At 41.0% G+C, this 18,471-nt stretch overlaps 2 protein-coding genes across 10 annotated transcripts in view; one reads left to right on the top strand and one right to left on the bottom strand.

Moving 5' to 3' along the window:
• Nucleotides 1-18,471, top strand: part of enah (ENAH actin regulator) — a 141,679-nt gene that overhangs the window by 71,802 nt on the left and 51,406 nt on the right. For all 9 annotated transcript variants that reach the window (XM_082505295.1, XM_082505303.1, XM_082505299.1 and 6 more), the window contains 2 exons: nt 4,000-4,165; nt 8,656-8,833. In XM_082505295.1, the coding sequence (XP_082361421.1) occupies nt 4,000-4,165; nt 8,656-8,833 (344 nt within the window). The remainder of the gene's footprint in view (nt 1-3,999; nt 4,166-8,655; nt 8,834-18,471) is intronic.
• Nucleotides 1-18,471, bottom strand: part of LOC309689130 (putative ribonuclease ZC3H12D) — a 184,528-nt gene that overhangs the window by 150,675 nt on the left and 15,382 nt on the right. The gene's annotated exons all lie outside the window — the stretch shown is intronic.

The following is an 18,471-nucleotide window of genomic DNA, read 5'->3' as shown; positions in this document are numbered from 1 at the left end:
CACTCCTGTGTGTCTGTGTGTGAACCTCGTTCGTGGTCTACATTCCGAGATGTGTTTTTCTTCTCACTGTAAAGCCTCTATTTTCATGCATTTCTAACACTGACGCAGACTCTCTGAGGATGTGTATATGGCCTGTTCTCATCACTTCCTCCCTGACTCTTTTCACTCCTTCACCCTTCCCCAAGCAATTATGCCTGTCATTTTTACACTTCCTGTCTCTCAAGCTCTCCCTCCGTTTCCCGTCTTAACCTCTGCGTTTTTGCCTGCTTGTATTCAGAGTGTAAATTGTCACACAGGTTCATGATATCATAGGCCACCATATTTGGCTTTAGGTGAGAAAACAATGATGATGTCATTAGTGTCAGACTGGGTTTGAGACAACAGATACAGTGGGGCAAAAAAGTATTTAGTCAGCCACCGATTGTGCAAGTTCCCCCACCTAAAATGATGACAGAGGTCAGTAATTTGCACCAGAGGTACACTTCAACTGTGAGAGACAGAATGTGGAAAAAAAAATCCATGAATTCACATGGTAGGATTTGTAAAGAATTTATTCGTAAATCAGGGTGGAAAATAAGTATTTGGTCAATAACAAAACAACAACAACAACAACTCAATACTTTGTAACATAACCTTTGTTGGCAATAACAGAGGTCAAACGTATACTATAGGTCTTTACCAGGTTTGCACACACAGTAGCTGGTATTTTGGCCCATTCCTCCATGCAGATCTTCTCGAGAGCAGTGATGTTTTGGGGCTGTCGCCGAGCAACACGGACTTTCAACTCCCGCCACAGATTTTCTATGGGGTTGAGGTCTGGAGACTGGCTAGGCCACTCCAGGACTTTCAAATGCTTCTTACGGAGCCACTCCTTTGTTGCCCGGGCGGTGTGTTTTGGATCATTGTCATGTTGGAAGACCCAGCTTCGTTTCATCTTCAAAGTTCTCACTGATGGAAGGAGGTTTTGGCTCAAAATCTCACGATACATGGCCCCATTCATTCTGTCCTTAACACGGATCAGTCGTCCTGTCCCCTTGGCAGAAAAACAGCCCCATAGCATGATGTTTCCACCCCCATGCTTCACAGTAGGTATGGTGCTCTTGGGATGCAACTCAGTATTCTTCTTCCTCCAAACATGACGAGTTGAGTTTATACCAAAAAGTTCTACTTTGGTTTCATCTGACCACATGACATTCTCCCAATCCTCTGCTGTATCATCCATGTGCTCTCTGGCAAACTTCAGACGGGCCTGGACATGCACTGGCTTCAGCAGCGGAACACGTCTGGCACTGCGGGATTTGATTCCCTGCCGTTGTAGTGTGTTACTGATGGTGACCTTTGTTACTTTGGTCCCAGCTCTCTGCAGGTCATTCACCAGGTCCCCCCGTGTGGTTCTGGGATCTTTGCTCACCGTTCTCATGATCATTTTGACCCCACGGGATGAGATCTTGCGTGGAGCCCCAGATCGAGGGAGATTATCAGTGGTCTTGTATGTCTTCCATTTTCTGATGATTGCTCCCACAGTTGATTTTTTCACACCAAGCTGCTTGCCTATTGTAGATTCACTCTTCCCAGTCTGGTGCAGGTCTACAATACTTTTCCTGGTGTCCTTCGAAAGCTCTTTGGTCTTGGCCATGGCGGAGTTTGGAGTCTGACTGTTTGAGGCTGTGGACAGGTGTCTTTTATTCAGATGATGGGTTCAAACAGGTGCCATTCATACAGGTAACGAGTGGGGGACAGAAAAGCTTCTTACAGAAGACGTTACAGGTCTGTGAGAGCCAGAGATTTTCCTTGTTTGAGGTGACCAAATACTTATTTTCCACCCTAATTTACGAATAAATTCTTTACAAATCCTACCATGTGAATTCATGGATTTTTCTTTCACATTCTGTCTCTCACAGTTGAAGTGTACCTCTGGTGCAAATTACTGACCTCTGTCATCATTTTAAGTGGGGGAACTTGCACAATCGGTGGCTGACTAAATACTTTTTTGCCCCACTGTATATATAACAAGCCAATGAGATGGTGTTTTATAGACATTGACGTTTATAAGGCAGGGTAGTTAACGTGAAGACTGCAGGCTTGTGCTGCTTTTAAATTTGACCTTTAAAAGAAAAAAACATGATATAACAGCTTGTGTGTTTCCGAACTGCATGGATGCAAAATAATCTATAGCAAACCTTGAATATGAGCAGATACAAAACTACATCCTAGCTTATTAATTACCAGGACATGTCACCACGCTATATGGAAGCTTGTATAACAGATTTCTTTTTGATGTGCTAAAGGAAAATCATTTTTCCATCTCACTCTAGCATGTGTGTTTTGCAAGCAGCCAAGTTTCAGCTGATGTTAGCAAGCCTAGTTGGCAAGTTGCATTTAAAATCTGTCCAATTCCAATGCACCTACACTTAGCAGTGCTGAGGCCTGAATGACCGCTGTCTCTACATCTGACTGTGCAGACACACTTGTCATTAGAAGCCTCCACAGCTCTTAACTTTAAGCCTCAAGTAAAACCAGATTGATGAGATGTAAAACAAAACCACAGTACCATTATTATGTAGGTGGAAACTGTCCATAGAGGCAAAAACAGTTTTTTTCTTTTTTTTTTATATCAGGCTGAAAAAGGCACATTTCATAGCCGAATTTGGGCATTTCAACATGATAGCCTCTGGAGTGATTTTGGAGGCAGGTTCATGTGTCCACTACAGAAAGTGCAATTCCAAAGCTGCATAGCTACAGTGAAAAGTGAGCACAGCAGAGTTTCCAGGCCTTAAATCAGCTGTGTGGCAGCAGATGTAGCCATCGCAGCAGAAAAGACTGGAGGCAGTTTTTTTCCTCTCAAATGAGCAGTCTCCCCTCACTGTCAGTCTTTAACTCTTTCCCCTGTAAAGAGGACATTTGATCTCCTTCCCTGTACCCTTAATGACGAGTTTTGACACCTCAGTATATAATAAAGAAATAGTTTGACAACCAGTAGGATACTGTCTGGGTTTGCTGTTTGCTGGTTTAAGAGAATCTCTAGATGGATGATTACTAATGTGTCACTGAGGAGCTTGGAGGCATCTGAAGGGCTGTGGACTTTTAGTCTGTGCACTGCAGACCAAGTTCATGGGAATTTAGTTAATACTGATCAGTAACACTAATGAAGGCATTTGCTTGCTGCCTTTGAGAATTGGTATGTTTGATTAAACTGATATTAGACTGCTATGTTTGATTATGGAGGAGTATGAACCATGTTAAACACCGATTTTAAAAATAAATAAATAAATAAGGATACGGATAAGCTGTTTTTGTCGGTTTCAGTTGCCTGCAGCTGAAATGACACACCTAGTCGACCATACATACAATACATACAATATACAAACTTACATTGTGGATACAGGTCAGGCTAGGCAGCAAAAAAGGGATAGACGGTGAGATATGTAATACATAGGGGCAATTAGGGAGAAAATGATTACTGAGAAGACACGCGCAAACACCCCCCCCCCCCCCCCCCCCCCCCCCCCCCACATACCAAACTATTAATACAACAAAGTTAGTTTAGTTAGGACTGCAAGCAACAATGACAGCAGATATGACACTGATTAGGTCCATCACTGTATAAAAGTCAGAGCTGAGGTGGGAGCGGGTTGCCAGGCAGCTTGCAGAGGCAGAATCAGTTGTGCACAGACTAAAACTGAAATGACATTCACAATATGAGATGTTGTGTGGAAGTGTACCGGCTGAGCCATCAGCTGATCTGCTGTAGTGAAGTTTATTGGTGAGCTGTGGAGCCAATGAAACATTCACTAGTTAATTTCATTTTACAGTCTGTTTTTGGTGTTGTGTGCTCTGCTCTCAGTTTCTTGCTTTTATACCTGTGGGGTCATCTTTGTATTTGCAGTCCCAAGCACTTGGTCACTTCACAAAACTTGCTTCAAAGAAGAAAGGAAGATTGAAAAAGATTGGATTTCTAAAATGGTAGAATAAACTTTTCTATGTCTCTTGTCCCTGCAGTGAACAGAGCATCTGCCAGGCGCGAGCTGCTGTCATGGTGTATGACGATGCCAATAAGAAGTGGGTCCCAGCCGGTGGCTCTACAGGCTTCAGCAGAGTCCACATTTACCACCACACGGGCAACAACGCCTTCCGTGTAGTGGGACGCAAGATCCAAGATCATCAGGTCAGTGGATGAGACGGGGCTGTTACTATCACAGTGTGTATATATAGATTTGAAAAGGAGAAATGGTCTGTGACTATAAGCATACAAAAACAATGACACAATTATCACATTTGCGTTAGTGATATAGTGCTGATATTACATTTTTTGACCTCCGACTGTGTCCTCTGGCAGCAGATCCTTTTCAAGACAGAACTGTCCATCCGCTGGACCAGTCCTGCCCTGGCTGGGACATTCCAGCATTAGTAGTATTCATGTTGATTTGTGTGCCAGTAGTTGTTTGGAGCCCTTTTACAAATATACCTTTTAGTTTTGAAGATTGTTGTGCTGTATCATATCATCTGCAATGATACTAGTATAAATATTTATACATATTAAAAAAGAATCACGTTGTGATGTAATTTCTGCAGCAGACTACCAAAAAACAAGATCCTAGCAGGGAAGGTGTGACGTGCAATGTGCAAATGAATGACTCCATCAAGTGTCACTAGAACACTTGATAGTTTGAATCAGTGTGTCACAAAGAGCAAACAATGGATATGAATTACTGATGTGCTTACATGGTGGAAAAATGTGCCTGGTTTAAAAATCTCAATTCAAGATGCAACGTCACACGTAGAAATAATTTAAGTTTTATTATGTGATAGTATTTTACAATTACTTTAGTTATTATTAATCAAAAGTGTTAAGTAGTTATTTTGTAGTTTTATGTAAATTTTCTCAGTGGAAAAAAAACTGCAAAAGTTACTTGAGTGCTCAAATTTGAGTTATACTTTATAATGCTGTCTTTACTGGTCTGTTCAGTTAAATTTTATTTATACAGTGCCAAATCTCAACAACTGCTGCTTGAAGTTGCCTTTTATTTTATTGTATGTTGTAGGTAAAGACTAAATAATACAGAGAAAATCCCAACAATTACATGAGCCGTATGAATAAGCACATGGTTGACAGTAGAAAGGAAAAACTGTCTTTTAACAGGAAGAAACCTCCTGCAGAACCAGGTTCAGAGAGCAACAGCCAAATGCTGTGACCCACTGGGTGTTTCAGTAGATTCACACGTGAATGACATGGTTTCTTTATTCAGTGACAACAGAAAAGGATGGAAATAACCTTGAGTTACTTGCACTTTGCCATAATATTTTTCGACTTTCCACTGAACCTGTATTCTGAGTCTTCAACTGTTTTCTTCTTGACCATCTTGTTCCTCTTTTTTCTGTGCATGTCAGCACATCGTGCTGCCTGGTTAGCTTTTATTTGTAAGAATAAGTAACCATCATATATTTATTACAGCAAGCCATGCATGTATGAACACATAATGATTTAGTCCTACACAGCAGAGTCCTGGTGAGGACATTTGAGCAGAAAGAAACTCAGATTAGCTCAAATGGCTCATAGCTTCAGAGCAATAATCCCGAAGCTGACAATAATCCTCAGTTTAGATGAAAGCATCCCAATCAGAGCTGAGGCACAGTGGGTACAGTTATATGCAAAAGTTGGGGCAAATCTGTGGAATTGTGAAAAGGCAAACATTCCTGCAGGAAATGCAATGTGTGAGAGGGATGAGCTGAATGTATGAGTTCAGAATTGTGTTTATTGCGCAAACCTTTGCAAACAGCTGTCAGTGTGCTCTGCATGTGCATTTATTGCACATTCGCACTAAATTGCACTAAACCTTTGGTGTTGGTTATCTTTCTTCTGGAATGCCACAAAATCTGTGTATAAAAACTCGGCTAGTGAACAATGCTTATGGCAGCTTCCCATTCCTCCAACCTCCGATCTGGTAACCATTTGGAATTTTAACATATCTAATAAAGCAAATTGGAGCGTTTAGACAGTGGATTTTCATTAATATCAGGGAACACATGTTTCATATTCATAATACAGACGTGCTAAAAATTGACTGGCTGGAGTGTGCGCATCCTCAGTTATGAGGCCTGTAAAAACATGGACGAGTCAGAGGCTGGACTGGCTGTGTTTGTGTTGGCGCTTCACACCTTGGGCTTCAGCCTGATTTCTCACTGTGTGGCACTGCCTATCTTACCATTTCCTCTATTTGTTTCACTGCCATCCACAACAAAACATTTGCAGTTACACAGTTCCTCCTCACATTTGCTGCTTGTCATCTTATCCAGTCCATCAACAATACAAAGCAAATATGGGAATCCTTTCCTGCCTACCAGAGACACATTAGCAAAAACTCAAAAATCAACAACAGACCATTTCCATAGTCAAATAAATGTCTGCTCTGGTGCTAAAGCTTGTTTCTTTATAAATGAGCAGATTGATTACAGGTATTAGCACTCATAGAGCTGGGTTTTTTTTTTGCCAAAGTAGCAGTATCGTCTTCTGAAGTATTTTTGCAATATTACCTTTAAGCCTAGTGTCAGTACAGTACAGTAATCCTTCATTTAAATCAGGATGCGGCAGAAATCAAAACACACCACCAAGCCCTGTGTGATAAGCTGCTGGGTCCCTGTTGGGGAATGTTTTGAATTTATTCTCCTTATTAGTTTGGACGAGAGATAGCACAGCGATTATGAGATTAAACCGCATTACACATCTTTTCAGGGTATATCCGCTATATCAGATGAACTGTAACAAAATGAAGCGTGTGTGTGAATTCACTGATAATGCTGATTATGATGCTTCAAATATGAATGCTTTCATTGTGGGGGAAAAAGAGGTTGGACTTTAACAGCAGAGAAGGCAAGTTAGCATGCTAACAATCCAATAAATCTACTGCAAATAATGTATACTAATAAGCCTTAATAGCCTTCTCAAAGGTTTTAGAAGCTTGTTTGGTTCAGAAATCTTAAATACAGTAACTGTAAAAGACGGACATAGCAAAGACACTATAGAGAGGGACATAATGATGATGATAATAATATTAATAAATTTTATTTGAAAGTGCCTTTCAGAACACTCAAGGACACTGTACACAGCAGAATACCGGTAATAAAAGCAAGCAGTTTACACAATCATAAAAGCATAACACATAAAAACAAATTTAAAATAGAGTGGAGAGGTTATGCGGGATAAGCTATTTTGAACAAGTGAGTTTTGAGTCTGGACTTAAAGAGAGAGAAGGAAATGATTTTTTTTTTTTTAAAATCAGGAGGTAGGGAATTCCAGAGTCGAGGAGCAGAGCAGCTGAAAGCCCTGCTCCCCATGGTGGCGAGACGGGGAGAGGGGACAGAGAGAGAAAGAAGAAAGATCTGAGACACCGAGATGGGATGGTGATCTGAACCAGATCACAGAGATATGGAGGGGAGAGATGATGAATAGCCTTAAATGTGTACAAGAGTATTTTGAAATTGATGCAATATTTGACCGGGAGCCAGTGAAGCTGCTGCAGGACAGGAGTGATGTGATGGATGGAAGGGGTCCTGGTGATAATACGAGCAGCAGAGTTCTGGATGTGTTGGAGCTTGTGGATGGCCACAGAAGCATAGCTGTTAGGGGGGAAAACAGTATTGTAATGTTATTTTTAGGATGAAGTAGGAATCGTATTGGACTCATGACTCTCCTCGTGATGACTGAAATTAAAGGTAACTTGGAGAATGCTGCCACCCATTGTGACATCACCACTTGTTTCTCAACTGTGCAAACTGAAGCCATGATATTAAAGTTTTGGCTGCTTTTGAGCCACAAAAGGTCATATTTGGACACTGTTGTATCTATAGACCATATGGTTTATGGTCTGAAAGAATAATCATTCACCATATGTGGTTTTTAAAATGTGTCTGTCTGTCTTAAAATGCCAGTATCTGATGGTCAGGCTCCAGTGAATGAAATATTGCTAAAATAATAATGATAAATAATATTAATAATGATAAATATATCAATTTTTTAAAAACTTAACGAATAAAATACTAAAGTCATATCCCTGACTTCAAGCCTAAACAGAATCCTAACTATGTTTTAAAAATACACACATTATCCATATGGACCACATGGATACTTTAGGCTTCAGCTGTGTAGGCACTCTGATGATGGAACTGAATATGTTTGTACTGTGATATGAGCCAATACACAAGTCAAATGTGAGTAATTTCCCCTTGTTGCTTCAAAAGTTTGATTTTTCTAAAAATACTTTTTGACTTTGCATGTGAGTAGAAAAAGGAAAATGTTCAGACAGTTCCTTTAGGTTCTAGGGAAAATGGTTTGGGACCCCTCCCTATTGGTCTTATTTAACTGGGAGTACCTTGAGGCATTACTGTTTGGCTGTGTGCCCCGAACAGTAAAAACCTCAGATGTGAACACTTAAAGTGCCTTAAATTAGACACAGAGTGAGGGGATCATAAAGTCTACTTACGAGGAAGTAAAAGTGACTTTAAACAACATAACAGGCGACAGTGTTACAAGGTTGACATATTGTGTTTTAATTGGAGATATTTTATTTTATTATTATTATGATCCTTCAGACTTGAAGTCATAAACCTCTCCTGTCTTGTCTCCGTTTCCTCTCTCTTCTGATTCACGGATGTCTGCAGGTGGTGATAAACTGTGCCATTCCCAAGGGGCTGAAGTACAACCAGGCCACACAGACCTTCCACCAGTGGCGTGATGCCCGACAAGTCTACGGCCTCAACTTTGGTAGCAAGGAGGATGCAAACGTATTTGCCAGTGCCATGATGCATGCACTGGAGGTGCTTAATTCGCAGGACACAGGTGAGACCTCCTGAGCATGCATGCTTTCTAGCTCCACCACATGATAACTGAATATCTAAATTATGCATGCACAAACTATATAGCTTATCCTGATACAGGATTCAGCTATAGCTTTTATTTAGATCAGATCTGCATTTACACTTGGTGCTGTTATTCCTGAAGATGGGCAAACATGACGATATATTGGTGTCTGCATGCTGTCGGGATTTGGAGAAATCATAGTTATATTTCTTGTCGTGTTCTCTCTGTACTGAGAGCTACGCTTCTGTAGATTTGTTTTCACATTGCATTTTACATGTGGATTTCCCTTTCTTAAAGAAATCAAAACAAAGAATAGTAACAGATGTAATGGCATGAGAGCGTCACATGGTCATTAGCAGCCTGCTAAATTAGCTGCTAGCATACCTTTTCTCTTTTGCAGGCTGCATAGGTTTAGCCACCATGATCCTTTTTTTTTTTTTTTTTTTTTTTTTTTTCCATGATTTCAAAATAACACCAGTGATTTTAAATGTTCTGAATATCAGCCCCTCTAATCAGGCTGACCAATAACTGGCCTGTCTCTATACTGTATATAAAAGATGGACATTTCCAATTTAGCATTTTGACTGTCGTCCTTAGAGGATATAGGCAGACACTTGTTTTTGAATTACTGTTTTGAAGCCTCAGATGACTTTTTACTTCATCTTGTAGAATGTTTAGCTTATTTTAGAGTTTAGAAATGTGTTATCATAGAATGTAGAACTATTGTAGAGACATTGATACTGCCCTTAAAGTAATAAAGGCCTCACTGTGTCGTGAACTTAGGAGTAGATTGTAGGAGGCCTCTCCCCCACTGAGTGGAAATTCCCCAGAGGATGTTTTAAGGTGGGGGTCTAAACATTTGTAACTGTGGTTTGGAAGGGAGAAAGGTTTTATGACCTAGGGAGTTACCTACACCCACAGTGTTTTAACTGTCACGCACACACATTCACACGCACACTCACTCATGTGCACTCACACATACACACAGGTATGCGCACACAGTCACACACGAGCACTCACATAGACACGTGGGAACGCGCACATGTAGGCATTCATGTGCTCGTGCACATAGACACAGAGTTTGCAGCACACTGTAGGGGGTTTTATGATGGGGTCGCTTCTATAAAGCTGGCTGTAACTAACAAAGGGTTGAAGATTTTTGCAGAGGGACACCGGCCTTGTCTTCTAGAAGTGCATGCTTAAATGAAGATGAATAAAGATGAATAAAAGTTTTGTGAAAATGACTACTGAGTCCGGTGCCATCTCTGGATGCTCGAGGAATACAAAGAACTGGGATAAAACTGATTTCTTAACAATCTTATTGTTTTGAATCCATGTGTAAAGAAGGAATGATGGTCGAACTGCACATTCTACTGACTTTCAGGTCCATAAACCCATTAAAATTTTGACTGAGCTCATGGCCCAGTAGAGGACTCACAAACTGCTATCGGACTGAAACCACAGATTTTGCGTCTTGGTGGCCATTAAAAACATTGCAGATTTAAGGCACATTAACATGGCTTCACCTTTTAGACCAGGAAACTATACCCATACAGTGGGGCAAAAAAAGTATTTAGTCAGCCACCGATTGTGCAAGTTCCCCCACTTAAAATGATGACAGAGGTCAGTAATTTGCACCAGAGGTACACTTCAACTGTGAGAGACAGAATGTGAAAGAAAAATCCATGAATTCACATGGTAGGATTTGTAAAGAATTTATTCGTAAATCCGGGTGGAAAATAAGTATTTGGTCAATAAAAAAAAAATACAACTCAATACTTTGTAACATAACCAACATACCAAAGTAGAACTTTTTGGTATAAACTCAACTCGTCATGTTTGGAGGAAGAAGAATACTGAGTTGCATCCCAAGAACACCATACCTACTGTGAAGCATGGGGGTGGAAACATCATGCTATGGGGCTGTTTTTCTGCCAAGGGGACAGGACGACTGATCCGTGTTAAGGACAGAATGAATGGGGCCATGTATCGTGAGATTTTGAGCCAAAACCTCCTTCCATCAGTGAGAACTTTGAAGATGAAACGAGGCTGGGTCTTCCAACATGACAATGATCCAAAACACACCGCCCGGGCAACAAAGGAGTGGCTCCGTAAGAAGCATTTGAAAGTCCTGGAGTGGCCTAGCCAGTCTCCAGACCTCAACCCCATAGAAAATCTGTGGCGGGAGTTGAAAGTCCGTGTTGCTCGGCGACAGCCCCAAAACATCACTGCTCTCGAGAAGATCTGCATGGAGGAATGGGCCAAAATACCAGCTACTGTGTGTGCAAACCTGGTAAAGACCTATAGTAAACATTTGACCTCTGTTATTGCCAACAAAGGTTATGTTACAAAGTATTGAGTTGTATTTTTGTTATTGACCAAATACTTATTTTCCACCCGGATTTACGAATAAATTCTTTACAAATCCTACCATGTGAATTCATGGATTTTTTTTTTTTCACATTCTGTCTCTCACAGTTGAAGTGTACCTCTGGTGCAAATTACTGACCTCTGTCATCATTTTAGGTGGGGGAACTTGCACAATCGGTGGCTGACTAAATACTTTTTTGCCCCACTGTATATTATACAGCCTGTGCATGTCCGTGTCAGCCAAGTTGAGCAAGCAGCTTTCAACTCCCCACACTGGGGTTCAATATTTTTGTAACATAACAAATATAACATGTCAAGAGCCCACTCATTTACACTGCCAGTAGTTTGTTCATATTAATTCCGTTTCAGAGGTTTCATCCTCTGATTGTATTCATAACATGTTGAGCCTCCACTAAAACAGAGACCGCTGATGAATTTTATTTCTTTTGAGCATTCCAAAGGAGGGATGTTAACAAAGATGTTTGAAAAGAAGAACACTAGTTCAGAGCTTGTACCTGTACAGAGCACTGAGAGATTTCCACATATCTAATAATGTAGCATTAAACTCCAGCTCCTGCTGCATTTTTGGACCTGTGTTTACTGGAAGTAGAACCACTAACTTGTGCTTCTGCTCAACTCTGCAGGCAAGAGCAATTTTTGGATATGAAATGCTAAGAGGCACGAAGGTGTAGCACATGGGATTAATGCTTAAAAAAAAAAAAAAAAAAAAAAAAAGGATTAAAAAACATGTGTCAACAATAAAAATGTTTTTTGAGTGAACAAAACATTTTTTTCCAGAAGCAACGATTAGAGTAAAACATCTTAATTTGTTGCGGGAAGTCAACATTTGAAACGTGAAAAAATAAAAAACAAACCCATTTGAAACGTGATTTTCATTTCAAGTTGAAAGCACAGCCAGGAGGTAATGCTAATGAGGTGGTTTATTTATTTATTTTTTAGCATTGCTGAGCTTGGTTAGCAGTTACTTCTCGCAAGAAATTCATTTATCAAACATTGAATATCGACCCCAGATCTGATCAAAACACAAACGGCCTCGTTCACTTCAAGAAACGCCCCATATTCACAGCACGCACATTCATGCTGAATCCAATTTCCAGCAAATAGTTGCAGGCTCAAACTTCCATGACCTTGGCTTTCTAAACACACACTCGCTCCACTGACTTCCTGCGTGTCTACGTTCGCGCATATGTAGGAAGGGATGGATGTTTCCCTACTTTAGAAACATCCGTTGTATTAAAGCACCTCATTTTAATACAAAAAAGATGGTTTTAATTGCAGCTTGTTTGTATTTTTGCAATCCCAGCATCCAGATGCTACTCCATGCTCCCTCCCCTCTCCCTAAGCCATGCCTCTCATCACACTCTAATCCCATCCACTAATTAACCTGATAGAGATGCGCCTCATCAAGCTAATGGGGCTAAGACATGTGTGGTGTGTTTGCGTGAGAGAGACAGAACAGACTTTAGAGTGAGAGTGGAATGACATGAGGACACATTTTAACAGAGCTGAAGGGAATTGCCAGGATTTTGTCATCCCTAATACGACCAGAGGAAGGCTAAATGTGGACAGTTGTGTAGAACTGTGAGGGTCGTGTTTTGTTTTTCCTACAATAGGTGCTGGCATCCAAGCGTTTTAGGATAATAAAACGTGGCTCACGTGGCTCAAGAGTTGGGAGTTCGCCTTGTAATCGGAAGGTTGCTGGTTCGAGCCCCGGCTTGGACAGTCTCGGTTGTTGTGTCCTTGGGCAAGACACTTCACCTGTTGCCTACTGGTGGTGGTCAGAGGGCCCGGTGGCGCCAGTGTCCGGCAGCCTCGCCTCTGTCAGTGTGCCCCAGGGTGGCTGTGGCTACAATGTAGCTTGCTATCGCCAGTGTGTGAATGTGTGTGTGAATGGGTGGATGACTGGATATGTAAAGCGCTTTGGGGTCCTTAGGGACTAGTAAGGCGCTATATAAATACAGGCCATTTACCATTTACCAATAAAGTAGTGGATGTATCTTGATGGCTTTTTTTAATTAATTTTTTTTTTAGCTCTTCAATTTTACATTAACTGTTACATTAAAAAAAGTACTAATGCAGTGTCTCTGAGAGTTTAACCATGTTTTTTTTATCTGTATTTTGCAGTCATATAGTGATTGTGTATATTCAGCGTGGTTGCTGCTTCCTTGAGAAATGCTCATTCAAACTATGAGTGACAGAAGTCATTAATCACAAGAAAGAAAATTAAAGACAAACACAGCTGGGCGAGTATATACTATAGTTATCTTGGGATTACCATTTTGAGTTTTAGAGTGAAACAACTACAGATGTGCAGAAATGTTGCTGTGATTTGTTTGTATAAGAAGCAGCTGGTGATGGTGTATAATGGTGATACTATTGAGAGGCTTCTGCTAGAATTTTCTGCTCCTGCTCGCTTCAAATACTGAAAGTTTTGATCCCCTAAAGTGTCTTATGGTGCTGTAGTATGTCTAAAACTTAGAAATCTATTTCAATGCAGTTTAGAAAAAAAACTGTGATTAAAATCATAATACTGTGTTACACCGGATCAAAAAACTTTAAGTTGGATGTGCAAGCATGCTAATTTACAGTATCACTATAATGAAGCTCAGACCAAACTGTGGTCTATAAAAATATAATCTTTGTTTTCTTGTCAGGTTGTATACACATTAGTTTTAAATGCACTTGAATCACCTTAAATCGTATCACAAAGCTGGAATGTTAGCCGGACCATTTAAGTGAAGCAAGATGGCTGAAACTAACTAGACTTCTCTGCTGTGTATTTTACCCCCACAAGAGCCTTATGAGAAAACGGCACAGCCAAAGACTTCAGCCTCCAGCGTTTTCCTTTGCTGCTTGCTTTATTCTCTAACATTTTAATTTTCCTTCACTCGCCTGATTTCCTCTCTGCTCCCTCTGTCTTTCTCATTCTTCTCACATTGCCCCCCCCCCCTCTGTGGTGCAGTCAGCTCCGTACAGAAGCCAGAGGGTTTCCTCTTTCACCCCACTGTTTTGCTACTGTATTTCTGTCGTGACAGCTGCACTCAGTGGCGCCTATTCCAGCCACATTTACCCATGGACCTGACAGCCCCCTGCGACACATAGGGTTTGCCCTCCGTCACTCACTCAGTGGGTGGATGGGCCCTGCCCTCAGAGTGGGATCACTGATATTACCATGTGCATGGCAGTCATACAGTGGAAGCTTTTAACCATTTTAATAATTGTTCTAAATCGCTTTTCTTTGATGTGGTGTACAGTATGTGACATACCATGACCACTTTAATAAACAAAGACAAAAAGAACATTTAAAGAATTTAAAATTTTGACTTGCTTTGCAGCTCAAATATAAAGTTCAGCAGAATTATAACTAGCTGTCTAACCTTTTACCTAAAGTGCTTCACAGTATGGTGGAAACATGTGACCTGATCCTCTACAGGAACTACTGAGTAATCAGTGGAGATGTAAATCGTATGGCGCGGCCTTGGCCAGTGAGCACACTTAATTGGAACAAGACAAGCAGCAGGATGAGCATAGTCACTGAAGCTAGCTTTTCCAGTCAGACTAATTTGCACAGCTGCTTTTGCTCTCGTGTTTTAGTCAGGACCCGTTCAGTCAAAAGAAGGCTGTTATTTCCATCTGCAGTAGTGACACTGCAGCAGAGATGTCTCTGGTTTAGTTAGGTTGCAAAGTGGCTTGCAGTAGCTGTAACTGCGGGCAGGCTGCGTGGGGTTAAAGAACCTAACACTCTATTTGAGGTGTAGAAGGGTATCAGCTGAGCCGCCAGGTAAACTCTTGTGATCTCAACTGCCGTTTACCCAAACAAATTATCGCTGGGCTCAATTTTTGTTTCACGTAAACAAGACTAAAAATTATTCCAACTGATACTTTAATACTTATGATACAAGTTAGGGTGGATGGAACTGAACTTTAGTCCAGACATATTAGTTTTTTACTTGCATTTAAACTTTGTGTCTCCTTTGCTGCCACCGAGTGCAATCTGACAAGAGCAGAAAGCAAAAACCACTGAATATTCCAACAAATAGTGCAGCAGACTGTGTATGCAAAGGTAATGAGGACCAAATCATGTTATATGGCACAGATACTTAGTTCGTTACTACTTCCATGAGGCATTTGCTAAAGGACCATCTCGTTCTTCTTGGTGCTGCTAGTTTATTTATTTATTTTTCTTCAGATTGAACTTTTTTCATTCTGGCTCTTAGAAGTTACAGTTGTCCAGCATCACTGCTGATACAGAGATCAACTGACAAGCCAGGATTGTTGGAACAGCATGCCATAAGCACGATCTAAAATACTCCTGTTGAGAAGGCAGGCAGATTAAACACTAGTCGTTTCAGTTCAATACACAAGTTCTATCACATGACACCAGTTTTATCTCCATCACTTTGAGTCCTAGGAACAAAGAGAATAGCTAATTTGGATACTTTTTTGTTTTTGTTTTTTTTAGATGTACTGAATAAAAGATGGGTTCATAACCTGAGAGTGCTTCTAAAGAAAATGTATCTAAGTGTACAAAAACTTTAGCAAGAAGCCAGAAATATAGAACATATGAATTGATGATGGGACAACATCATATTACAAGTGCCTCGATTTAGCTATAGCAAGGATTCATGCATTAAACCCTAGATAAATCAGCCCTGACAGTGGATTAAAGTATCTTGGCACATGTGGAAACCATGTGAGGATGACCTCTGCCCTCCATGACTTCACTGATTTATTTCCTTTCCCCTGAGAACCCTCCACAGTGTTTCTAATGAAGAGATGCTCTACAATTGCAGCCCATGCTCAATATTATCAGAGATAGAACTGATTTCCTCCTCCCATAAATGCTTCTCCGGATCAGGACATGCTTTGATGTATGTCTTTGAAGTCGAGCTTGACCCGCATAGCCAGAGAAGATTACGATTTCAGCTGTTTCGGAGGATTAAGAGAGAGGAAGGAAATCAGTTTATACGTTGTTGCTGTTTGGCCAACAAAGCTGCCCAATAGCATCACACTTTTAGTTATTTAAGGATTCCCACACATGCAGGTGAGTGAATTATGTGATGTGTGTTTTTATCTGAGGCTAGGAATGTGTGAGTGAGAGATTGAACAAAGCACAGAATAGTTTCCGAGTGAGGGAAGAGAATGGATATGGTTCACTGCTGCCATGTGGAAAATGTGCGTGTCTACAAGCACTTAAAATAAAGGCAAACACTCATCACTTTGATGATGGGTTGTATACAGTAGGCATGCGCATTTACTGCGGGTGACCTCTGCAAACACCGCACACTCGACTCTGTCGCCGTCTTACGTCACTGAAACCAGCTCGTCACCTCACTGCTGGATATTGACTTGGACCAGCTTCTGTTCTAAAAGTGAGCTCACATGTGGATAAGTGAGGGCGCAGACAGCCCACACATAGTTTATCTGTTATTCCTTTTCTCCTAAAAAGGCCAAAGCAGGGTGGGAAGGAAGGCCAGGATCAGGAGAGGGAGGGATGGGTCACAGACTTGCCAGCCGTGTGTTGTGGTCTGGCTGGTAATCCGCTTCTGTCAGGTCTGAGCAGAGAATTGCAGACTTAAAGGTGGACATGAGGTCATAGGTTGATGCATGCATCCTTTTTTTTTTTTCCTTTTTTAAATATAGCCTTCTTGAATAAAGGGTTAGAAAAACAGCATTGTCACATCCTGACTTGCGTGTCACCAACTCACTGCTTCGAAAAGCGACCAGCATTAGACCTGTCTGTGCTTTTCCTGCACAAACGTCGCTAGGATGTTGATGCCAGAGGTCAGAGGAGAATGGCCAGACTGTTTTGATAGGAGGGCAACAACAACTCAAATAACCATTGTTAAACCCCAAAATAGTATCTCTGAATGCCCAGCATGTTGAATCTGATGGGTGACAGCAGCAGAAGACCACACCGCATGCCACGCTTGTCAGCTACAGGAAGGGAGGCAACTATTCACCCAAATCACTTGCCACCTTTGAGGTGTGATGGATCAGGAGATGATGACATAGATGTGCAGCTGACAAACAATTGTGGGACTCATGTCATGTCAGTATGGACCAGTCTGACACTCCAATTTAGGTTTTTACAGTTGTAATATTTTTAGTTGGTCAGTCATATCTCCTGAAAATACCAACATGTATAAAAAAACAAACCCATCTATATCTGTATAAGTGTCTCAGGGTCTTGTTCGCGAGTGACGGGAGAAGGGAGCAGGAGATCAACAGACTGATCGGTGCTGTGGCTGCAGTGATGCAGACGCTGTACCGGTCTGTCGTAGTGAAGAGAGAGGTTCATCTGTGTGTGTACTTCGTCTTCCTGTCAGTCATCAGTTCATTTACATTTTTTTTCTTCCCAAAGCCTGGTGTTGCCTTCTTCTGTGGATCCTGGAAATCTGTATGATAAAGCACTACTTATTGGTTTGAATTTCAATTTTCGTAGTTGTTGTGTTTGCTGTCAGTCCATTAAATACTGACTGGTATGCAGCTGATTAAATATGACAAACTGTCACATTGTTTTTCAGCTGTCCTTCCTGTCTTCAAAAGGACTTGTTTTTAATTTTTTTATTTAGGATTATTGACCACTCAAAGCACTTGGCACACACAGACATTATTACAACACTCTGTTGTCATTTATATGTATTTTTGACTCTCTGTCAGCTGCCAGTTGACCTCTGACCTTATGACTAGTCATATGCTTCCAACATTGCCTCTTTTAATGGAAGCATGTTTACACCTTAATTGGGGAAAACCCTGATTTGACACATCCAGTTGCTAACACCTCTGTGTGACTTTGCAGCTTGATTGCTGATGTTAGTTTAGTTTAGTGTCAGGTTTAGTGAAGCCAGATAAAGAAAACATATCTGGGATATGTTCACTGTACAGACGCTGTTCTTCCCCTTTTTGTTTATCCTCTGACTTCTTTTCCTCTATTTTCAAAACTTAAGGCTTAACTTTGAACTCTGTGCATATCTTCTTTTTGTATTAGAGCATGGATTTTACTTCTACCTTCCTAAAGCTTCTGCCCCTGGCTTGTTCTTTTAATGGAGCATTACCTTGAGTAAATGTACATTCACCAAATGGAGGAGAGAAAAGCTAGCAGTTAGGCAGTTAAAGCGTTCATGCAGGCTTGCCAGTAGAGTTGTATTCTCTGCTCTTTTTGTCTGGGTAGCCACAGTTGGAGTTGGCAAAAGCTTGTCTCCACAGAGATGTGTGAAAAGTTG

This window comes from Aulonocara stuartgranti (assembly GCF_965226115.1).
Source record: "Aulonocara stuartgranti genome assembly, chromosome: 15".
Classification (NCBI taxonomy): domain Eukaryota; kingdom Metazoa; phylum Chordata; class Actinopteri; order Cichliformes; family Cichlidae; genus Aulonocara; species Aulonocara stuartgranti.
This window is presented reverse-complemented; position numbering and strand designations above follow the sequence as displayed.